Source organism: Adiantum capillus-veneris, chromosome 12, assembly GCF_014529385.1.
Source record: "Adiantum capillus-veneris isolate H3 chromosome 12, ASM1452938v2, whole genome shotgun sequence".
In the NCBI taxonomy this organism is placed as follows: domain Eukaryota; kingdom Viridiplantae; phylum Streptophyta; class Polypodiopsida; order Polypodiales; family Pteridaceae; genus Adiantum; species Adiantum capillus-veneris.
Genome location: NC_140942.1, coordinates 20437479 through 20461793, shown reverse-complemented (window position 1 = coordinate 20461793; position 24315 = coordinate 20437479). Strand labels below are relative to the sequence as shown.

At 44.5% G+C, this 24315-nt stretch overlaps 1 protein-coding gene across 1 annotated transcript; it reads left to right on the top strand.

The window, feature by feature from the left end:
• The first annotated feature begins 23 nt into the window (after positions 1 to 23).
• Positions 24 to 20193, top strand: TCP-1 (T-complex protein 1 alpha subunit). The gene is made up of 17 exons (XM_086524944.1): positions 24 to 180; positions 270 to 334; positions 10779 to 10868; positions 10943 to 11029; positions 11129 to 11188; positions 17471 to 17521; positions 17620 to 17715; positions 17792 to 17857; positions 18040 to 18257; positions 18353 to 18449; positions 18547 to 18633; positions 18727 to 18861; positions 18959 to 19063; positions 19136 to 19264; positions 19335 to 19438; positions 19522 to 19612; positions 19701 to 20193. The coding sequence occupies exons 1-17, from the start codon at positions 114 to 116 to the stop codon at positions 19782 to 19784; spliced, it is 1632 nt and encodes a 543-aa protein (XP_086381070.1). The 5' UTR covers positions 24 to 113; the 3' UTR covers positions 19785 to 20193.
• The last annotated feature ends 4122 nt before the right edge of the window (positions 20194 to 24315 follow it).

Below are 24315 nucleotides of genomic sequence, written 5' to 3'. Positions count from 1 at the left end.
TTTAATTTTTACTTTAAGGCAGTGCCCTCGTCTACTGTAGACGACCTTGTTTTCTGAATTTCACTTTGGCGCCCTAGTCTAGAGATCTCAACAACTTCTTTGCGTAACCAGCTATGGCGATCCAAGCTCTCGACATTCGAGGCGAGCGCCAGACAGGTCAAGATGTGCGTACTCAGAATGGTAAGCCACTTTGTATCCGTCGCTGGTGGCTGTGCCGGCTGCTCATTTACAGCTGTTGAGCTGCTCATAATCCGCTTCGTTACTTGCAGTTATGGCTTGCCAAGCCCTGTCTAACATTGTCAAGACGTCGCTCGGTCCGGTTGGTCTCGACAAGGTAATCCAGTTGTTGTATCAGCTCATACGTGCGCTTCTTTCATGTCAGAAAAATTGACGGTAGGTCTTCCATGTCAGAGACCAGCTATAGCCTGAAATACCAAGCATTGGTAGGTGTGGAGCGTTCCCTCTGACCATAAATGGAATTGGGAAAATATTGTTCATTTTCCCCTAGGGATACCCTGCCTTCCTTCCAAGTAGTAGCGTAATGGGTGACAGGTTGGGAACACTGAAGGAGAATGAAAGATACTTTTCTTGAGTGAGGATGGTTGATTGAAATGTGGAAAAGAGTCCAGACAAACTCATCATGATCCTCTCAAACTGGTTCTGAATTCACATTAATGAACTCTCAGGGGGCGTATTGTGAAATAATTATTCATGGCACTTTAGAGTTATGCACATGGCCTCTTGTAAAACAGGGATGGTCTGTATGGTGTTTACTTACTCTTATGTCAAGAGTCATCAATAAGTCACTTTATGTCTAGTCTAGTGCATGTATGTTAATGGTGTAAAATGGTTTCAAATTAAAGTCTTTTGTACCACTAAGCAGTTGAAGTGTAGTCACCTTAAGACGTGTGCTTGATGTATATATCTGGATTTGAGTAAAACCTGACTAGTAGGTGATTGAATGAGCTATGTGCTTGCTATTAGGAATTTTCTTCCTTGATCTATTTTTCCTTGCTCGAGGAGTTAACTTGCAAGTAATTTTCCTTAATTGTTAGCACTAGTGAACAAGTAGCTTTGAAAGTTTGAGGCTCAACCTTGCAATGCTAGAAATAAGTAATTTGAGAGGAAGATGAACACCTTGACAGAGAGAGAATGTAGCTTTTGTGATCAAATTTCAATTATTAAACTTTCATGCATGTCGTATAAATTGTACATCTAGATTGTTAAAGTCCATGTAAAGATCATGCATTCACAAAACCAAGTGTGTCTCACTAATAACAAGTTGAAAATTTATCAAGGAATAGTGAAGCAATGGAAAGTATCTTTGAGTGTAGAGATTATGTGTGCCCACCGAAGAATAGAGATGCCTTGAAGTTGGTCAAACTGGTCTTGAAGAGTGTGAAGAAGCTCAATACAATTCTCCCTTAGCCTCGATCTTAGAGGTGCAGAGTGACCTTCTAGTTTTAGAGTACATCTAGAAGGCCAATTGAAGTAGTTAAGGGAGTGTCGATCAACTCTCAGTTGCCATAGCTCTTAGTTTTAACATAGTTCTTGGAGATTTAGAGATGTTTTGCTCAATGCACAGTTTTTAAAAGTAAACATTTATCAGACATGGAGGAATGCTATAGGCATTTGTGCCTTGTGATTTTTCTTGGATATGGTGTGGACTAGAATGTTGTTTTTGGAAAGCTTGCATTTGTGCCTTGTGATTTTTCTTGGATATGGTGTGGAATTTGGCTTTTAAGAAGCCCTCTTTGATTTGTTCAAAATGTAACAAAGCTTTCAAAGCCAACATTCTAGTAGCATAATGTACCAAAGAAAAGCATGATGACAAAAAGGTGTCATTTGGAAATTCGAAAAAGTAGGGAAGGGAATGCATAAGCATCAACTCCACATACACCTCCTTATCCAAATCACCATTCACCATTGCGAAAGGTTGATTGGTTATCCATATGATACATGGGCCTTCTACGGTGGGATGCACTATCCGAATAGCGGAGATATGTTTAGTCGATGCAAAGGTCTCGTCATAATCAGCTTGGGTTATTTAGAAAAGCCTTTAGCTACCAAACAAGCTTTGTGCTTGTCTAGTGAACCATCTTGTGCTTGTTCTTGTAGACCCACTTAATACCTACGACCTTCCGCTTGTCTAATCTTGGTGACAACTCTCGAGCATCATTCTTCTTGATGGAATCAATCTCAGCCTGCATGGCCTTCTTCGCCAGTGTTGCATCTTCTTGAGCTCCATGTGATCTCCTGCTCTTCATCTGCGTCCAAGTTTACGAGCCAAAGGCTCGATGATCTTGTGTCATGAGCAAGAAGGCACATCTTGCAAACCTTTGTTATGTCTTCTCTCGCTTCACGCAATATCCTCCTCTTCGTCGTTGCCCAGGTTCATGAGCCAAAGACGTTTGCTACCATGTCAGATTAGCACAATGTAGGGAGTGTCAATGCGACACACTGTATGGGTAGCAGACATGCTCGAGAGTGAGAGGGAGAGACCAAAGAAATTGATTTCAAATAAAACTGACCGACCCAATCCAATAAATTATGCAATAGTTTTTTTACTTCTTAAATAGGCTTTAAACTGGGCACATGTCATATAGTGATGATGTGGCGTGCCAACTTCAAGAGAAATGGTCGAGTGGATAAGAGGAACTGAAACCCGAAGAACTAAACCTAGAAAGTGTGGCTGAGGGGCCTAAACAGAAGAGGTTGTCACAAGACATGCACCACGTGCCAATAGAAAAGAGCAGATTGAACAGACTTTTAGCACTTCAATAACAACTGAACTGAGAGAAAAGACCCGCGACACAAAGTGACGGAATTCCACCCAAGAGAGTATTGGCCCCAAACCTTGGCGTCCCTTTCGGTATTTCTTTATATTACTGCTGATTCGCAAAGTACAACAGCCAGGGAGCACCTCCTTTGCAATCTGCAGGTTGAAGAGTGCCAGAGAGGGTCCCCAAGGCTCATATTTAAAGTCCCAAAGCCTAAAAGCATCAAATATGAAAAGCTGATCCCAAAAAAACACTTTCCTAAAATTTCGGGATTTTCCTAAAAATTCACCGCAAATTGTGGAACGTCCGTACAGGTGTCACGTCATCATATTTTGATGTGCAAAGTCCTTTGAGTGTGTTCTGCTTTATTTTTAATGCCTTTATGTCACTTGGGGCCCCATCGAACAAGGTCCCCATAAGTTGGTAGGACTTCTTCTTTTGTTACTTGTTCTTCTTAGGGTTTAGGCCCCTCGGCCGGCATTTGCAAGTTGACTCCATTCTTCAGGGCTTTGACACGTCAACAGTTTGTTACATCTCCCCTTCTTGAAAGAGAATAATCGTCCGCGATTACAGCATGTCTGCAAAACAACTCAAGTTAGCTCAAAAATTTCCGAGAGTCATTTCAAGGGACAATCAGTTTGCTCTTTTTGTTAAGGAGTTAGCTTCTCCTTTCGGCTCTTTTGATCAAGAAGTTAGCTTCTCCTTTCGTCCAGATCGGAACTCTCGATATTCCGACGTAGTAAAATTAGCCATCACACCCAGACCGTACTGATCTTCCACGGGTGTCTTGATGCACTAAAATTACATACCATGCAATCTCATCCAATTAGGAATATTCAGTGGTTGGCACATTACAATGCAACACAAATGCTCACATATGCATGTTACAAGACATAGAAACATAAAGCCGCCGATGAACACTCCCCCCGCAAATAACCATCCAGGTCCGGGCCATGAGCTGTTCAACGACTCCCTCATCACTTCTCCCACAAATAACCTAAAAAGGTCCGGGCCATGAGATATAGAGACCTTTTACAACCAAACGCCCCCCAAACCGCAGCTTGCATCGTTTGGAGGTGCTGAGAGTAACCATTGCTCAGACTTCTTAATACTCCTCTTGCATAACCATCCAGGTCAAGGCCGGGAGTCACAACAACAATACCCCCCCCCCCGTAAATAACCACAAGGGTCCGGGCCATGAGTTAAAAAAACCAACACTTTCAATCATTCAATACTCCCCCTGCAAATAACCACAAGGGTCTGGGCCATGAGTATGAACAAGCATTCTCAAACATCATTTCTCTCTACTCGATTCGGGAGTAAAATCACCAATCAATGAAACCAGTATTAAAACCAGAGTCAAACATTTCAAATCGGCACCAAAACAGGTTCAAAACAGATACCATCCATTTCAAACAGATACCATCCATTTCAAACAGATACCATCCATTTCAAACAAATTCCAACAGGATCACCAAACAAGTTCTCAAACAGATTTCAAACTTTAAAAGCAATCTCGACATTAGTGAAGCTTAAAAAATCGACTGGATTTCCATCCTTAACCTGGCTTTCCATCCTTGACCTGCACCAAAAATTAGGGTTAGGTTCATTCCATAAGGTCGTAGCCGAGCACAGCATGGTCCATCAGCTCTTGGACAGATAGTGTTTCTTTGGCGGCGGTGGTAGTCCCAAGATAGCAATCGCACTGGACCTCCAAGGTCATCTGCTCGTGAAGAGACATCTACTGAGAGATGTCGAGAAATTTCAAGTTATAATCTGCTAGGGTTTCCATGGCAAGCATTTCAGGATACCCCACTCTGCCAGAAGTTGCACTCCGAAGGGAAGATGTCAGAACCCATATAACTTGGGGCAATTTTTTCCTTCCTTGAAAGCTGCCAAGTACTTGGAAATGTGCGGCTTGGTAGCTATAGACATTTGCATGGTATTGTCTCTAAAAAAAACAGTAGCTCGAAACAAATCTTGGATCCTTCTCTTGCAAGTGATCTTAATGGCTTATGCCCTGTACGACATGAGCGGTGAAGACGGGAGCGCGTCCGATGCGCGATGAAGTAAGGGTGGGAGTGACTAATAAGCCCGGGTTTGAGGGCGAAGATACCTCAAATAAAAATCCAATAGCTTTGTCTGCTCTTTTGTAGGACCGGTATGCTTTGAGAAAAGCACACATTTGATGCTCTGATACCATTGTCACAAGACGGACACCACGCGTCAATAGAAAAGAACAAACTAAACAGACTTTTAAGTTTTAGCACTTCAATAACAACTGAGCTGAGAGAGAGAAACGACACGCGACACGGAGTGGCGGAATTCCACCCCAGAGAGTATTGGCCCCAAACCTTGGCGTCCCTTTCGGTATTTCTTTATATTACTGCTGATTCGCAAAGTACAACAGCCGGGGAGCACCTCCTCTGCAATCTGTACGTTGAAGAGTGCCAGAGAGGACCCCCAAGGCTCATATTTAAAGTCCCAAAGCCTAAAAGCATCAAATATGAAAAGTTGACCCCAAAAAAACACTTTCCTAAAATTTCGGGAGTTCCCTAAAAATCCGTCGCGAATTGCGGAACGTCTGTACAGGTGCCACGTCATCATATTTTGATGTGCAAAGTCCTTTGAGTGTGTTCTGCTTTATTTTTAATGCTCGTCACTTGGGGCCCCATCGGACATGGTCCCCATAAGTTGGTAGGTCTTCTTCTTTTGTTACTTGTTCTTCTTAGGGTTTAGGCCCCTTGGCCGGCATCTGCAAGTTGACTCCATTCTTCAAGGCTTGATAGGTCAACAGTTTGTTACAGAGGTTAGGGTTTTATTAAAGTCCTAATCCTATCGAACTTATGGAGCACCAGTCGAGCGGCCTAAACCCAATTAAACAAAAGCTTGACCTTTGGATTGAAATTCTGTATCGCATTGATTGTTGATTGACACTATTGTACGGACTTCCATGATTTGCACTAAGAGTGGTGATATGGCAAGCTGTACAGATTTTCGCATTTTGCGTCGGCAGATTTTAGCAGAGGCTTTTGGGTGCAAGTGCCTCCGAGGGTTCCGACGAACCAAGGAAACCAGATGGAAGCTCATTAGAGGATTCTGAAGAACAAAGGGAATCAGATGATAGTGCATCAACTGATAATTCATTAAAGAATTTTGACGATTTGAATTGAGGTGCCATAAACACCTTCTATGCTCTAAGAAAATTCCGATGTGGTCAAGGTTGGCCTTTCTCAAGGCGTGCGTCTTCCCAGTGGCGACTTATGGAGCGGAGATTATGGGCTCACATGACATGAGGAAGTTGAACCCATTAGAGACGCTTATAGCAACTGGAATGAGGTGGGTAGTCGGTAAGGCCGCGAAGTCGAGTTCTGTGGCAGCAGCAACTCTTCACCGGGAGTTAGGGCTCCCCCCCGTACCAGCTTACTGTGCAGGACAGAGGGTACGAGCTTTTACCAAGTACGCAGGTCTAAAGACTTGGATTGCAGATTTGGTTAATAATATACCAGAATGGAACCAATTCAAGAAGTGGACCTGGTGTAAAAGGACAAAGTTTTGGGGGCAGAGGTATATCAACGGCGCTTCTGTTGAAACCGCAAGGCAGGAGAGCTGGAAGCTCTGGGAACACTCACATCAATGTGTCTCCCTTGATCCTTATATCGAGAGGAAGTATGAGGACACGCGTGGATACCTCTATAGGCAGAGCATTGGGAAGAACCCCGGTGGGATGGAGGAGAAAGTCTTGTTACTAGCAAGAGTGGATGGCTTAAGGCTTAAGGATAAGATTGAACGGGCACAGTCGAGGACTTGCTCGTTATGCGGAATGGAAGAAGGTTCAAGGTCACTTACGCACTTATTGGTACAGTGCCCTGAACTGGACAATCTCAGAAGCTCAATACGACCCTGTTTGGAACATGCTAGACGGCTGTTAAACAATCCGAGCGGTGAAGATACCGAAGTGTTACTCCTGGGAGGGGAGATTAGCGGAAAGCGATTGCCAGGATGGGTTGTCCCCCGTGGGGCCCATAATGGTCGTCGTGGACCACAGCTGAGGAGTGCCTATGCGGATAACGTTGCAGCATTCCTCTGCGGGGCCGTACCGCGATACTACAATGCTCTGGCCCGTGAGGGTGTTGAAAGCTCGTAGGGCTTGTAGTTATTGCGTACGGTGCGGTCCCGCCTAACATGGTCCTGGGGCTTTCCGAGCGGGCCTTGGTGACCATGGTTGGCTGGATCGGGATGCCTCCTTTGAGCCGACGCCCACCTTGGGTATGGCAGTCCTACCGGACATCCGTTGGACGGGGGCCTTTTTCTACCAGGCGAAAATCCTGGAGTACCTGGGCAAGATTTAGTACGGTCTGTGAGTTACAAGGGTTTGTCCCTCTCTCTCAGCCTTGGTCCTTAAATGCATCACTGAATTCGTTTGGTGATTTCCCGACGTTACCCTTGGGTGGCGTGACTAACAAGGGAACATGGACTGACTAACATGGTATGAAAAGACTTTTTACTCCCCCGAGGGGGAAACTTGCTTCCATTCCCCGTTGACATGCCACGATACGGCATGGAAGCGCTTTTCCCTTTGTCGGCAAGTCCGCAAGGTAATTTGTCTTTGACTCGTTTGCGTGCACGCGAAGCAAAGGCAGTTCCTTGCTGGCTTGCTGGCTCTAGCCCAAAAAAGTAAAAAGTAAAAAATTGAGGTGCCAGTGGACAGGGGAGGCCAACAGGGCTACCAAAAGGTCACATGGCACCAGAAACGAACAAAGTGGTAAGCTAGGTCCACTGGATAATTTTGTCAAGGGTACTTTTTGGCCTTGCATGCAAAGTGGATGGAGGAGGATCTTTAGAGAGAGTTGGACCTTGAAGCTTTTGGTATTAGTAGTGTCATGAGAAAAGTTTCTGATGAATCAACAGGTTGAATTTGGTTCGGTGCGCGGACTGCACAAGAGGGGAGCCACTCCACTCCTCACAAATTGCCTAGATTGAATAAAGTCACTAAATTCTCTTTGAGATTTTAGGGATATTGACGGGTACATTGAATTGGAAATTTCCTTGATTGAACTGAAGACGTGTGCTCTTTCATGTGTATATTTTTAGAGACATGTAGAGAAAGATGAAATGTCTTTCGCATTTTGTCTGGTGAATGATTTGAACTTAGTGCATGTGGACATCTGTTAGAGATCAACTGTCACGTGGGCACTTCACTTGTGCTACGTCGACAAGCTACTGCTACAATCTAGCGTCAGTCTTAGTTATAGCTTAGTATCTAGCCTGGCATTTTGTGAGCCTCTAGCAGGACGTGCATGATCAGGCCGATCGTAGTTGCATACCCTCACTTGCATAGTTAAGTCACTTAAGCATATACGCATATGAACAGTCACGTAAGTTATTTATTAATAAGTGACTTTGACATGACATTTATTAAAAGTAGGTAGGGCAAATGGCTAAAGGACCTACAAAAGAAACCCTTTGGGCACCAATAGAAGACGGAGGAGCAATAGAAGAGCCTCTCAGCAAATTAGCGCTTGGGCAGCCATCAACCAACGTTTTCTCTAGTAGCCATCTGCGTTTTTAGCCACGTGATCGCCATCAGATTTCAGCCCCTCAGCGTTTTCAGCATAGCCTCCTCGCGGTTGCTGTCCTTGCCGCATTATCACCAGCGTTTTCAGATTTCAGCCATCTTCATCTTCAGCGTTTTCAGTTTTCAGCCCATCGCTGTCCTCGGTGATGGGAGATCAACCCACAGCCTCGTCGTTGCCGTCAATGTCACCATCATCGTCGTCGCAGCACCAAGCATCTCAAGCAGTACCCATTAGCACCTCAGCAACATTGCAGTACACGTATCCCTCATTGTCGTCATCATCGACGCAGTACCGCAGCATCTAGCACCCCTTGTGTTTTGGCTTGGCTCTTGCCTAGCTTAGCGCAGGGATCTTTAGAACCTATGTGTCCTTAGCACTCAAGCACCTTCAGTACCCAGCAGTACCCGCAGTACCAAGTACCAAGAACTCGCAGTACCAAGCACCATGTACTTGAGACCCTTGAACACCTCAGCAGCACCCAGCATCAGCATCAAGTATCCATTAACATCTCAGTATCTCAGCATTTAGCAGCATTGTATCAGCATTTGTGCAAGTAATAAAGCAAGTACTTGCTCTGGCAACAAAGCAAGGGGGCCCTTGAGGGTGGTTGGGACCCAACATGCCGTGTTTACTCTCTCGCTCTCGTGTCTCACTCTCTCATTCAATTAGTTCAGTTCTTTCAAGTGAATAAAGTAACCTTGTGTTTGTGTGCGGAGTACTAAATCCGAGCTGAATCCTTAAACACTTCCGTTGCACCTGACATCAACGTGATTTGGATGTGATGGCTAAGTGAATGAGGATTGAATGAGATTCAAGTGCATGTCTATCTACATGAGGTGACTGGATATTGGTGTGAGTGGCAAGTGCATCAAAAGTTTTGGAAGGATGAGATGGTTGCACAGTGATCTAAGTGCATCAAGAGTTTTGGACGGAATGAGATTGCTAGATTGAATGATTGAAAATACGGTGCTCAATGTGAACCAAGTGTCTAATTGCATGCTATGTGGATGTACTATCTTGTGGGGATGGTCATGGACATGGTTTGCTTGATTGAAATGTGAAAAGAAAGGATATGTATGTGATAGTGTAACAAGATTTAGTAGATCAAGACATCCATGAAAAAGATTAGCGCGGTGTGGATGTGATTGCTAAATGGTTATAATGATCATGATTTGTATTTGAGACCCTCAACAAAATGTGTTTGATTAGTGACTGATGTCTTTGCGTAAGTGTTGGATTGGTGGAGTTTGGTGCATGAGTACATAGAGTCAGTGTCTATTGAAATGTCCTTTGGCTGTCTTGTAGGCGTAATCGAGGGCGATTACAATTCTTTCAAGAGGGAGGAATGTCACAAAGTGATGAAGTGGCGTGCCCAACTAGGAAAAAAATGGCTCGGTGGACAAGAGGAACTGAAACCTAAAGAACTGAACCCAGAAAGTGTGGCTGAGGGGCCTAAACAGAAGGGGTTAGGGTTTTGATTAAAAACCTAACCCTACCCAACTTATAGAGCACTGGTTGAAGGCCTAAACCCAATTAATCAAAAGCTTGACCTTTGGACTAAAATTTTGTAAATTGTGCTTTTTTATTGATGTGGCACTATTGTACGGATTCCGTAATTTATATAGACAGTGATGACGCGGCAAGTTGTACGGATTTTTGCGCTTTGCGTTGGCAGATTTTAGGAGAGGGTGCAAGTGCTTTGGGGTGTGAATGCTTTTGGACCTGATGCTTTTGCTTCTTTTGGGCATCCCTTGTAAGTTTATAAGTGCCTAGAGGGTCACTTCTTAGAGAGCGTGTGGACGCAGAGTCTCGAGAGAGTCGAACTATTGGGAGTTGTACTTTGCGAAGTGAAATTACAAAGAAATATTGAAAGGAGTCTTTGGGGTCAGTGCGTCTTGGCTCAGAACTTGGCCGTGTCGGGTCGACTTCCTTCTCTATTTAATTTCAATGATTTTGCAGTTTTTGTTCGTGTGTTGCTATTGATTTCTCGCTTGGAGTGTCCAAGCCTGTAACAACACGCTCACATTAGTTGCATAAGTCTAACACAATGATGTAGGGATGTCATAGAAAAACCATGCAATGGGCTTGCTATGATGACAATGGTGTTCGTGGGTGGGCTATTATGCAAGGAATAATCTAGTTGTATTCCCTCCAAAATTTCAGATGCAATGTACTGCTTGGTTCTTTTGGGATGTAAGCATTAATTTTCTGTGGGCTGTCAAGCATTGAATAAGCTACTTTTTAGGACTTTGTTTTCTATGTACGTACTACAATCTGCCTGTTAAAGAAGATAGCAACAAATTGAACTTAATCATAACAGTGATTTAATTGTATGATGCTTGAAGGTTAGCAGCAAGGGAGTCTTAAGAGGCATTTTCTTTTCAAATTCAAGGAATCTATTTTTGTCCAATGCCCGCAGATGCTTGTGGACGACATAGGTGATGTGACCGTCACTAATGATGGGGCTACAATTTTGAAGATGCTGGAAGTGGAACATCCTGCAGCAAAGGTTCTTGGTTCTTACAACACTCTCAAGTGTTTTGTCATCCTGTTCCAGAACTATATTTTCCTCTTAATTTACAGGTTCTTGTAGAGCTAGCAGAACTTCAAGATCGAGAGGTGGGAGATGGGACGACCTCTGTTGTCATTGTAGCAGCTGAGCTATTGAAGGTGAAAGATATCAAACGTGATTGCATTAGATTCTACTTTGTCTGCTTTGTATTTTCTTCCAACTTCAAATTCTAAAGTTGTCTCTGTGTTGTATTGCAGCGAGCTAACGTCCTTGTCCAGAACAAGATACATCCAACCTCTATTATTGGTGGATACAGAGTAAGGGTGACTACTCTACAATGAAGTAAATGTGCATTCTATGATTGTGACTGGAATCGTCTCACTTTGTACTGCTGATTGCCACGCTTTTTAGTTTAGGAGTCATGTTGGTCCATGTGCTGAAAGTGGGTTGAGGTTGTGTATGGAGGGTTAGGACTTTTCTCATGTTCATGCTGTTAGGTTTTAGCTCGAGCACAGATTGCAGAGTTCAAGCACAGATTGCAGAGTAGGCTAGGGATGGCCGAGCTAGAAGTTTTTGTGGGTACTTTGAAGTTCTGAATGTGGTAGGATCAGGACTTCACCGCACTCATGTGAGCTCAATGCTGGGAAGCGACTTTCTTTGTTGAAGGCTTTTTTGGTCATGAAATTAGGTGCATAATTTAGAATTCTTAATCGGAATGCCCAGTTTGGCTGTCATTTTAGTCGCGCTTTGTGGAAGCAGAAGCGTCTAGAGCATAGTCACAAGGGACGCGTTTGGGGACGGGGAACGGGGGACGGGGCTCAAATGGATTTTAAGTGTAAAAAAGAGGGTGGGAAGGCAAGTGGGGATGGAAAAGTGGGGACGGGAAGCCCAAAAATGGGCGTCCCTTGTGACTATGGCTAGAACGTCATGATCATATGCCTTGCTGGTTCTCATCCTGTCAATGGCTCTCTTTACCATCTGTGGTAAAGAAGATGCTGGTAGGTGGGCATGGCTCTGTAGGATCTGGAAGGGGGTTCTGTCCAAGAACCGTATATAACAATGTCGCATACTGGCCCCACACATCAGGAGAAGTAATCACTGGGGGAGGGGAGTGCTCATGAAAGAATCGCCATGCCTCTCCAGAGTCTCTACTCAAGAACAACTGATACAAGTCTCGCTCCATCTGGGCCAAGTAAGCTCGTTTCTTCTGTCGCACAAGGCCCCGGGAAGCAATCCGAGACTGTTTGTAAGTGACGACTCCTAAAAGAAGATCTCTCTGGAGTTGGGCTCTCATCTCTCTGCACTGCTCATCATACCAACTATTATGGGGCATGCTCCTAGAAGGTCGCCTCCGACCCGGGTGAGTGTGTGGGTATGCCTCTGATGTTGCACCATGCAGTGCCTCAGGCAGTAAAGTGGTGTACTCTCCACTGAGAGGCCAGGACCAGGTGTCTATGGTGCATAGACGGCTATAGATCTCCTCTGTATAAACCGAGTCAGTCTTTGGTGTAAATGTATATCGGGTATGGTGTCCTCCCTCCTGATGTCTGGGCTGTAGTATACTGAAATGAAATGGACAATGTCAAAAGAGCATGATCAACTGCTACGCCCACTTGTCTGGCTCCCACTATGAAATCTTGAATACAAGGCATAAAGCTCGGCTGTCCCATAACATAGTCCACTGTATCGGCCTCGTGTTTGTGTGGAAAGCACGTGAAACCGACTGCTCCAGGAAATCGCTGTAAGCCATTGAGTATGGCTAACCCATGTGCATTGTGTGGTCGTCATCTTCGTGAGGTATCTCCCATACTCCGTTTGCTCTTTGTCATGTGAGCATCTCACTCACATCTAGCTCTCTAAGCATCTCATCTGAAGTGTCGTAGAAGATTGTCCGAGTTGCCCGTTCGGGCATTGAAGTCCCCTAGGAGGATGATATCACCATCCCTAGAAAATATATCATCTAGTATAGACAAAGGCGAATGTCCTCTAGGTGCAGCATATATTGACGTAGGGGGGGGGGAGTAACATATGGCAATGTATAGAAATCGGCATGTGTTAGCTCTCAGCCTCACCCACATGTATTAGCATGATCATCTCTCTGTACAATATGTAGTAGTGGTTGTTACTCCTCCCTAAATAGCAGAGCTATTCCTCCTGAACCTTTACTCTCATGCTCAGACCTCGCGACTGTCCTGTGGGCTGTCTCCCAGCTGTATCCCACGGTCCACCACATGTGGCATAAGTTGTCCGGAGGCCTGATGAGTCTCTGAGAAGAAAACAATGTCCCTGTCTTTGAAAATGTCCTCAAAGGCACCAACGTCCAACCTAATAGATCCATTACAATTCCAAGTAGCCATCTTCAGTAAGGTCCCATAGGTCTCACACCGTCGTGTAGAGTGCTGCTCTACATTCACCACCTGACCATTTCTATAAAAGGCCGTTTTCCCTTCTCCCTTGTCGCCGTAATCTCTGGCATTACCTCTCTTATATGCGCAAGCTGTGAGAGTGAGATCATCACCAAGGAAAATACTTGTTTTCTTGAGATAAGGCCTCTTTTTCATGAATTTCTTCTTCTCTTCCAAGGAGGGGAAGCGTAGTATGAGAGCTCTCTCTTTTGAAGATTCTCCTGGACCATCACTCTTCTTACCCACTCGCCATGCCTTTGTGTGTGAAGGCTTGTCTACCCCCATTATGGATGTGAGGATGTGACCTCTTTTTCCACATTGTTTGTCCTTGAGGCCGGTTACCCTCACATGTAGAGCCCTCATCCTCCTCTGTTCCTCTTCGAGGGTCATGTTAATAAGAGTGGGTGTACAAGGAGCTTCCTTACCTTTCTCTTTCTTGGCGACCTCAATCCATTTTCCAGAGAGAGAGAGAGAGAGAGAGAGAGAGAGAGAGAGAGAGAGAGAGAGAGAGAGAGAGAGAGAGAGAGAGAGAGAGAGAGAGAGAGAGAGAGAGAGAGATCAATTTGCAGCTTGCGATGCGAGAAGCCTGCAAATATATATTGAGGAGAGAGAGAGAAATGAAATGAAATGTTATATTAACGTCTTCAAAAAGCCATAGTGACCTATGAGACCAGAAAGTTACAAGGTGGTGGATCTGATACAAAGTCAGAGTAACAAAATAACCTAATCAACAGTACAAAACAAAGATATATATTATGGGATTCTAGATAGGTCGATGTGAGCTAAGCCGAAAAACTAAGCATCGATCGTTGGCAGATCTCATCAATTTCCTCCATGGTTAGTAGTTTGACCGGGCGTCGTGCATGCCTGGCCAGCGTGCTCTGAATCTTTTGACGTAGCCTCCGTCGATGCTGTGTAGTCCTGTGCAGTCGTGGGCGCCTGGATTTCCCCAGTTCAATCGCTCGGTCAATCAATGTGCCTCTGGTGTGAGACGGGGGGGAGCTCTGCTGTGGGAGTGGCTCTTGCGGCTGTCCCGTGTCTGCTCTGAAGAAGTCTGTAATCCGTCTTTGAGACTGGTTAGCCTCGCCATTCATCAGGCTCTCTCTGTGTCTGCGCAGCTCGGGCAAGAACAAACCTAGGCATCTTTGATCTTCGTATCTCACTACTCTTGAGTGTGGTCCAAAACCCTCTTTGAACAAGCAATGGAAGCGGCCTCGTATCGCGTAGTAGACGGGGCAGCGGCATGTATAATGCAGCTCTGTCTTAGGTTCCATGTCACACAAGGGGCATGTCCTGGCCTCTGCTGGTACTCCGCTATATCTCCCGGTTTCAATCCGCAGCTGGTGAGACGATGTGCGTAACTGGCCAATAGCACACCGTATCCCATGAGACAGGTGGGTATCCATGTATCTGGGTCTCATCACAAAACCATCTTCCGTAAGCTGGAGAAGGTGGTCTCTGTAGAAAGCCATCTTCGTGCCCAGTTCTTGTGCTGGTTGTATCCATGTCCTCCTGGTGTCTAGCTGGGTCAGGTCTTGGCGGATGAGCTTGGTGACCCCCGACTGTGTAAGAATGAGAGATGGTGCGTCTAATGAGTACTGGAATGGTGGCAGCCTGTCTATGCTGAACCCATGCGCTTGAAACCATGATGTCATCTCCCCATACCAGCATGTTGCATCTCCTTGTATGGCTAACTGTCGGGAGGACTCAAGTGCAATGCGAGCGTATCTGTCTCTAGGAAGTTCCCATGTGCGGTTTATGAAGGAGACTGATCTGGTGAGCGCCTCTACCACTAGTGGGGGGGCCGCCAGCTCTGCTCGGATAATGGCCCGTGGTACTGATGCCTTGGCTCTAATGAGCCGCGAGATCATAGAGACGAGAGGCTTCTCCATGTTCCCCCATCCGTCTGTGCGACCCGACCTCCCGTGGTGATCCAATGAAGGTCCCTATATCTCAGCCCCATAGAGCAATGTTGAGGCCACCAAGGTGTCAAAGAGCCAGAGCTTTGTCCGGGGTTCCTGAAACTGAACCTGTGAACACATCCTCTCCAATCTACCCAATGCTGCGTGGGCTCTAGTCAGTCTGGTCTCTGCTGCTCTTCTGAGTGAGAATGTGGGTCCAGTAAAATCCACTCCAAGGTAAGTGTAAGCGTCTGTGTACTCCACAATCTCCTGGCCGTATGTGAATGTAGGTGCCGATCTCCTGATCCATTGTGGGGTGGTATTAAACACCATAACCTTGGTTTTACCAAGGTTGACAGACAAACCACTTTCGTGGGCAAACGTATGCAAAGCATCCAATTGGCGTTGCATTCCCTCTGGGGATTCGGAGATCAACACAATATCGTCTGCATATAACAAAAGTGGAATCCATGTCCCTGCCAACTGTGCACCTTTATCCCCGTCCCTGTCAATGTAGTCGGAAACCTCATCCACATACATACTGAAAAGAGTAGGAGAGAGCGGGCAACCCTGCTTCACCCCAATAGTGGAGTGAACCGGTATTGAGAGTCCCTCCGGGGTGCGTACATGCCCTACTACTGATCTGTATAATGCCATGATCCCCCAAATGAGCTCTGTGGGTACTCCCATTTCCTGTAATCTGCGCATCAGTCTAGCTCTGGGTACCGTGTCGAAAGCTTTGTGGAAGTCCACAAAGCTACAATAGATCTGTCTCCCATGAGATTTGCCTTCCTCGATGATGGCCCTGAGTGTTAGGATATGGTCAAGAGTAGAGAAGCCTCTCCTGAATCCTGCCTGCCCAGTTGCACGCATTCCTTCCCTCTTTGCCCATCTACTCAGCTGTTGCTCAAGAATGGATGTATACAACCGTGCCAGTGTGTGCCCGATCATAATAGTGCGATAATTCCCAGGCTCCATGGGGTCTCCTGATTTGAAGATAGGTACGATCGTAGATAGGCTCCAAGTGTCCAGTAAGCCCTCACACATGGCACGGTTAAACATAACTGCTAGAAGCTCTGCTAGTAGGTCTTTGGCATGCATGAAATGCTCAGCTACTAGGCCCTCATGATCATATGCTCTCCCAGTCTTCATCCTGTCAATAGCTTTCTTCACCATCTCAGCGGTGAAAAAGACACATGTATGTGGGCATGGGTCGGGGGGGTTGGGGAGGGGCGGCTGCTCAGGTACTGTGTACAGAGATGATGCGTACTGACCCCAGGTCTCTGTGGAGGAAATAGCGGGGGGGGGGACTGCTCATGAAAGAGCCGCCACGCCTCACGCGAGTCTTGACTCATGAATAGCTGATAGAGATCCTGCTCGAGTCGGGCCAAAAAAGCCCTCTTCTTCCGTCGCACCAGGCGTCGAAAGTCCATCTGTGACTGTCCGTGAGTGAAGTCCCCCAGTAGCACCTCCCTCTGAAGTCTGGCTCTAGTCTGGCGGCACTCCTCATCGTACCAGCTGTTCTGAGGCCTGCTCCCAGATTGGCGGCTCTGCTCAGGCTGGGGGTGTGGGTATGCTTCTGCTGCTGCCTCATGTAATGTCTGTGTCAGTATAGTAGTTAGCTCCTCCAGAGGTCGCCCCGGGTCCTCAGTGCATAGGCGTTTGTAGATTCCGTCCATGTATACAGAGTCCGTCTCCCTTGTGAATGTGTAGCGAGTAGGGGCTGCTACTCGTGGCCTGTGTGCTACACTGAATTGGAAAGAGAGTCATTGACACCAGAGCATGATCCACTGCCACCCCGACCGGTCTGGGCCCAACTGTGAGATCCTGGATACTAGAGATGAGATTCGGTTGTGCCATGACATAGTCCACCGTGCTGGCTCCATGTCTGTGTGGGAAGCATGTGAAACCTCCCGCAGCAGGGAATCTCTGTAGGCCGTTCAAATGGCCAATCCATGTGCAGTGCCCATGTCTATCAGGTGTCGCCCATACTCGGTATATTCCATATCGTGTGATAGTCTGGAAAGGCCCGTATCTGCCACATCTATCTCTCTTAGCATCTCCTCTGAAGTATCATAGAACACTACCTGGCGCGCGCGCGAGAGAGAGAGAGAGAGAGAGAGAGAGAGAGAGAGAGAGAGAGAGAGAGAGAGAGAGAGAGAGAGAGAGAGAGAGAGAGAGAGAGAGAGAGAGAGAGAGAGAGAGAGAGAGAGAGAGAGAGAGAGAGAGAGAGAGAGAGAGAGAGAGAGAGAGAGAGAGAGAGAGAGAGAGAGAGAGAGAGATCAATTTGCAGCTTGCGATGCGAGAAGCCTGCAAATATATTGAGGAGAAACTTTCAATCAAGGTAATTCTTTCCTTCTTCTTTTGGAGAAAGTGTAGAAGTATGACTATATATAGTTGGAGATCAAGAAGTAAGAACCTGGGACCGATACAAATTGGCAGGTTGATAAGCTTGGAAAAGACTCATTAATTAATTGTGCAAAGACTAGCATGTCATCTAAGATAATTGGCACGGACAGTGACTTCTTTTCCAAAATGGTGAGTGGAAATGCTTTTATTTTTGTATGAATACATTAGTCTGTGGTTTTATTAAGAAGTAATCGGTTTTTTTCAGGCTGTGGATGCAGTACAAGCTGTCAAAACAGTGAATGAAAAAGGAGAAGTGAAATATCCTGTCAAGGTAAATCAATCAACTACATTGCTTCTGTGGTATCTCGGTATTAGAGTGTGCATATTTGCGGGGCCAATGCAGGCGTGGAGAAATGTCTTCAACATCTATCGACATAATGCCCATTGTCTGTCTGTGTTGTGTCAACTTGGAATGCTACTTGTATTCTGTGTGGTTAATTCTGAATTCTCCAGGCAATTAACATACTGAAGGCTCATGGGCAAAGTGCTCGTGATAGCTACCTTTTGAATGGTTATGCGTTGAATATGGGCCGTGCTGCTCAAGGTATGCCAATGCGCATTGCTCCTGCCCGAATAGCATGCTTAGATGTCAACCTGCAAAAGTCAAAGATGCAAATGGGTGTTCAAGTACTCGTTTCTGATCCAAAAGAGTTGGACAAGATTCGAGAGAGGTATGCAGTGGTTTGTTGACTGCTAGATCTTTTATGCTACGTATTCTATTGGTCGTCTTTCAAGCTGTTGAAAGTAATTCAGTGCTTAATAATAGGGAATCAGATATAACAAAGGAAAGGATTGAGAAAATCCTGAAGGCTGGAGCGAATGTGATTCTCACAAGTAAAGGCATAGATGACATGTCTCTGAAGGTCATTGCGGTGTTGTGTTTTTTTGTATAACTTCTTTGGTGACTTGCCAGCATATGGTTATTTCGTTTTTAGTCTGATGCCCTCAATTTGCTACCAGTATTTTGTAGAGGCTGGAGCTATAGCTGTCCGACGCGTAAAGAAAGAAGATTTACGGCATGTAGCCAAAGCAACCGGTGCAACTCCCGTAAGAAACTTGAATATAGAGCTCGTTATCAATTTTGTAGGACAGTTGACGACTTTGGATGTATGCTAGCACTGAAGTTGATTCAATTTGCAGGTATTGACCTTTGCTGATATGGAAGGGGGGGAGTCTTTTGATCCATCTTTTCTCGGATCAGCTGACGAGGTTGTTGAAGAGCGTGTGGCAGATGATGAAGTTATAATGATAAAGGGAGCAAAAAGTTCAAGGGCGGTAAGAATGTTTGTTCACTCTATAGGCTCTATGTAGAGAGGTGGGCAGGTTTGCGTAGGATATCGTTATCAGAGGTGCTCAAAGAGGCTTTTTCTAGGTCTCCATTATTCTCAGAGGTGCAAATGATTACTTTCTGGATGAGATGGAACGCTCACTACATGATGCTCTCAGCATAGTCAAGAGGACCCTTGAATCAAACACGGTAAATCTCTTTTCTAGCACTTGGTAATAGCCTCTCATTAAAGGGCAAATTGTAAGGAAGAAGCTTTGCCAGGTGGTCGCGGGTGGTGGTGCAGTGGAGGCTGCTCTTTCTGTTTACTTGGAAAATCTGGCCACAACATTGGGATCTCGAGAGCAGCTCGCGATTGCGGAGTTTGCTGAAGCTCTTCTTATCATTCCCAGGGTAAACATCAATGTTGATTTTATCAAAATACCACAAACTGCATGCCCACTTCAATACCTTTTTGTGGTAGGTTCTTGCTGTTAATGCTGCCAAAGACTCGATAGAGCTTGTAGCGAAGCTCAGGGCGTATCACCACAATGCTCAAACAAAAGCTGATAAACAGCATCTTTCAGGGTACTATACTGTCCACAGATCTTGATCTCTTTCAGATGAATTGAAGTAAGAACATGGGATGCTCGCTGTTTGTCTGGTTGCAGAACTGGGTTAGACCTTGTCAAAGGGACGGTCAGGAACAATGTGGAGGCAGGAGTTTTGGAGCCTGCTATGAGCAAAGTCAAAATTATTCAGGTAGATGAGTTCATTGAGCTGTAGTTAGTGTATGGTGTTGGGTTTTAATCCTATGAATGCTAAAGACTTTTCTTATTTTCCATCACAGTTTGCCACTGAGGCGGCCATCACTATTCTTCGAATTGATGATATGATCAGATTGGAGAAAGAACCTCAGAATGAGGATGATTGAAATACAGAAACGGCAGCTTTCCTGCTTGATCATGTTCGGGCAATGAAGGCTACATAATGCTTTCGAGCTCAGTCTGGTTTTGGTCTGTTGTCAAGCCTGTGGCACTATACCAGAATGTGCGCTGTGGCCATAGGTGGGGGTCCTCCAATTTGTTGTGGGGGCGTCTTTTTTGTAAGTTTTTGCCACAAGAAATGAGCATAGCGTTTAGTTAGGACTCCCAGCTCTTTTCGGGCATGAAGTAGCTCAGATTTTGATGCTTGGAGATTGGCTAAGGCTGAGATAATCACACTACGGAATGGTACATTAGATTTGGCTTTGTAAGTTAATAGTAAGAATCTCAAGTTGATCAGCAGACCTGGACATATTGTTGGTTAGTCAGAATCTAATGAGTAAACGTTTTTTATATTTTTGACACTCTTTACATGCTGACACTGCTATGCCTATTTACTGTTTGGCTTTATCTGTTTCTGCCTGCACGTGTGTATCGTGCATGCTGGTGGCGTTAGGAGTGGTATTGCCTGTCATGTACAGCATCTTCGTTAGATTAAATATTTTGTGCAGCTCCATGTATTAGTACACTTCAACTGCATCTTGATCTGTAATTCCTGCGGTTTGCTGCTAATCTTCTTGATATGCATTGTTTGACACTAAGAAATGTTTGCGCGCATGCTATTCGTGGATGGGTGCAGACGATGTCAAGGAGCACTTGTGAGATGGACCTGTAAAGAGATAGAGACTCACATAGTCCACCTGGCCTAGATCTGGGGTTATGACAACCTTGCGCTTAGCGGCACAGGTCTGGGTGGATATGTGTAAGGGGCCTTTGGACTAGGGATTGTGTATTGTCATTGTCTCGACCTCTGTGTGACAGCGAGGCCATCCTCTCTGTTTGACACAAGCAAATCGGGAGGGAATAAACGGTTGGGAGCAGGAAGGCTGTCCAACGCACTTCTTGTGAATTCAAGTAATTTTTCTGAATTTGGTGGGATATTTATTGAAAGATAGCAATTGCATTGGAATAATAGTTTTTATCACCTCATATCTTTGGTATTCACTAGGTGGTTGAAGCAATTTCATTGAGAACTTGATAACTTTCACTTGGTCAGGAGGATATTCTTGCACCTGCATAGGTAGATCTGTGTGCTTGTTAGTAAGCAGAATAGTAGCAAGCATAACACATGGGCTCAGTAAAAGAGTTTTGTAAAGCTCTCTCACATGGTTTTCAGCATGGTTCGGAATGTCTAGGTATTTTAAAAAAAGGTCTGGAGGGGGTATGCCACAGTCGTATACAAAGCCTTTGCCTCACATGCACACACCAGAAGCCTTGTCAGCCAGCCTCTTCACTTATGGGCAAAGATGGAGGTGGCAAAGCTTTCATCTTCTTGTTCCCTCTTCGGACACAACATACGAAGTTATTTTTTTGTCTAGTGTGTACAATTTGTAGTGACAATGGTGGCCACATACCCAAGTCCCATATTGCTTGCGAAAATGTTGGCCTCTTGGTCGTCCATGTGGTATCATGCACAAGTTAATCTTGTGGACAAGAACACTCTTCCATATAGTGATAATGCAAGGCAATAGGGCTGGTCCTTGAAACATTGTGTTATTTATCAGGTGTATATTGCTTGAGTTGTAAAAGAAACAATGTGACATACTTTTTACATACCAGTCATGTAGTAGCTTTAGCACATCCTATCCCAATCATGTAGTAGCTTGTGAAGCCAAATCGCTCACATGTACCCATTGCTGCTCCTCTTTACAACATATTGTTGGTTGCTTCTTGCCAGAAAACCTGAGAGTTAAGGTGAGACTTCCACAGTATGCGCATAAACATACTTATCGAACATTCTGCAACATATCTGACCTCATAAACATATAGCATATACAAGTCTTAGTCCCGAAGGTTTCTAACATATCTTGCCCAGACTTCCATTACAAAGTATCTTCTTGCATTCTTGTCACATCAATGCAAAAGAAGGTACACGCGTCCTTATAAGTACGTTAACTAATTTAGCCCTGAGTAGTGTCTTGGCCATCTCAATCTTCATGTATGATGGATGATTAGTCTTGCTAACCTCAAATCCAATATTTAATAGGTATGTGTACTAAGTGTGGCATCCTTTGATGTTGGTTTCATTCCAAACAATGTTTCCTTTAATTGACATACATAATGTGGAAGCTTGAAATGAACATAACCATGAAGCTGCCCCGTACAATTCTTCTTGCAATGCAGTAAAACAAAAACCAATTTTCATCTCCATTTGATGCAACTTTCAACCTTTTATTACATACTAAGAAGTCACTCCTCTCATGCTTATTATCTTAGCAACAATCTAAATGTTCCCTCAAATTAGTGATATGTGTTTGCACATAGCTTTGTACTACTAATCACGTAGGTCATAATACACTTGCACATACCTTGATCAGCTTTGTGTGTCTTTTGTACACTACAATTTCTTGTATTCTAAAACTGTCATCAAGCTTTAATAACCTATTAGGTCGCCCCAATCTCGGAAAATTAAAAAGCTTTTCAAAACATCAAAAGGGGCTAAGTGAAGGGTGAGTTTAGAAAATGAAAAGACCCATGGAAGTGGAAAGTCAAAAGACTCTTTGTGTTGATATAAAGAGAGATGGTCGAATGCACATTCCTACATTTGTGTTTTTCTTTGCTTAATTTTCCTTTAGCGTTTTCGTCTCTTTAGAGTGTCCTTGCACTGTGTAAGTAGTGAATATACTATTTTGAAGCCATTAGGTATACCTATATACACCTCCTAGCAAGCCAAGGGATGATCCACTTTTTTGTTCCTTATTCCTTTTCACACACCCCATTCAACACTTTGGAGAATCATTTGTTTGATCTCTAGTTGCCTAACGATGGGCTCATTGGAGATTTGCAGTGGCGTTCAAGTCCACTCACTACAAAGGAATCTTAACTACACCTGTTTGCATATTGCATCCTCATTTTCACCATCCATATCAATGCATTTTTGTGCACTACACTAGAGCTTACACATCAAACACTATATCATTGCTTATTTTGGTTTTATTTGTGATAAGGTTTGAAATCTTGCAATGTGGATGCTCATCTAAGTACCCAAACTAACACACATTTTAATATTTAATCCAACTTGGTCCTTAAATCATGTAGTGCATCTATACACTATACATTCAAACACTTTCAAGTGTGAAAGATCAAATATTTTGCATGTGAACTTCTCCTTTGGACTTAGATGATGAGCTATTGTAGTAGTGGTGCTTGTTCATGATAGAGAAAAACTTATGTAGTACAACATCTCACCAATAATTGTTTCATATCCTTCTTTCTTATTGAGGCCTAAGAAACTTCTACAAGATTTTTGTTCTTCCTTGCAGCATCCAAAAGCTTCTTAAACCCATGAGTGAAGTGTTCGCCTTGTCATCTAATGAAAAACTTGTGTTGTGCATCCTTGTTTCATTGCCAATCTGAATTTTGAATTTTTACAAAAAATCAAGGACTTCTTGTTTTGCTTAAAGAACATAAATCCATATTTTTAGTTTGTGACAACACTAAATTATGAATCCCAAAGAGGACCATTAGCATTAGAAAACGAACCGTTCCAAAGAAAATCATGTCACGAGCTCCACCCTCTACATCCTTTTTCTTTTGTTTCTATTGGTGGTTGGGGGAGTGGGGAATATAAAGCTTATCCCCACGATATCCTTGTCCCAAAGAGGAGGGACTAGAACGGTGTGAAAGCTACTTTTGGGCCTTCAATGCCCCCTTGTGGTGGCTTGGAGTGTTTGTAGCATTGCTCCCCTAACCACCTTGGGAAGAACCCTCTTTGATTGTTAATTCATCTTGCCATGCTAAACTATCTAAAATGAAATTGCCCCCCCCCCCCCCCCCCCCCCCCCCCCCCCCCCCCCCCCCCCCTTCCCCCCTCCCCGGCGCAAGAAAAAAACATAATGTGCAGAGCGTTCTTGATACATTGCAAAATTCTTATCAAACTTTTTCCTCCATTGTAAGACTCGTGACAGAGAATAAACCTAATCCTGTGAAGTTTGATGGTCTTGTTTCTCTATTGTTGCAAGAGGCTCAAACTAGAAAAAATAGGGCTAAGCAGCGTGCTATTGGAAAATCTTTTACGACTGCTCAAAAGAAAATACTGCTGCCACCGCAAATGGTTCTTTGAAAAAACTTTTATGGTTGCTAAAAAGAAGAGTATTAATGCTGCCCCATCTCTAATGCTTCTTTGACCAACAAGCTTGCAACACTCAGGGGAGTGTTTTTGGCGTGCATGTCACAAAAAAATGCTCTAAAGTACTACGAATAGATTCTGGATTTCTAAAAGATTTTCTCTCTCTCTCTCTCTCTCTCTCTCTCTCTCTCTCTCTGTCCTCCACTATCTCTCACTCTCTTCTCTCTTCACTTTATAATCCTACTCTCTCTGTCTCTCTCTCTCTCTCACACACACACACACACACACACACACACACACACACACACACACACACACACACACACACACACACTTTATAATCCTACTCTCTC

What these genes read in the sequence shown, in the direction of transcription:
- TCP-1 (XM_086524944.1), top strand. Translation starts at nt 114, where the DNA reads ATGGCGATCCAAGCTCTCGACATTCGAGGCGAGCGCCAGACAGGTCAA. An exon ending in GTGACTTCTTTTCCAAAATG is followed by an intron (nt 17,716 to 17,791) that starts GTGAGTGGAAAT and finishes GGTTTTTTTCAG; the next exon opens with GCTGTGGATGCAGTACAAGC. An exon ending in GAGCAAAAAGTTCAAGGGCG is followed by an intron (nt 18,862 to 18,958) that starts GTAAGAATGTTT and finishes GGCTTTTTCTAG; the next exon opens with GTCTCCATTATTCTCAGAGG.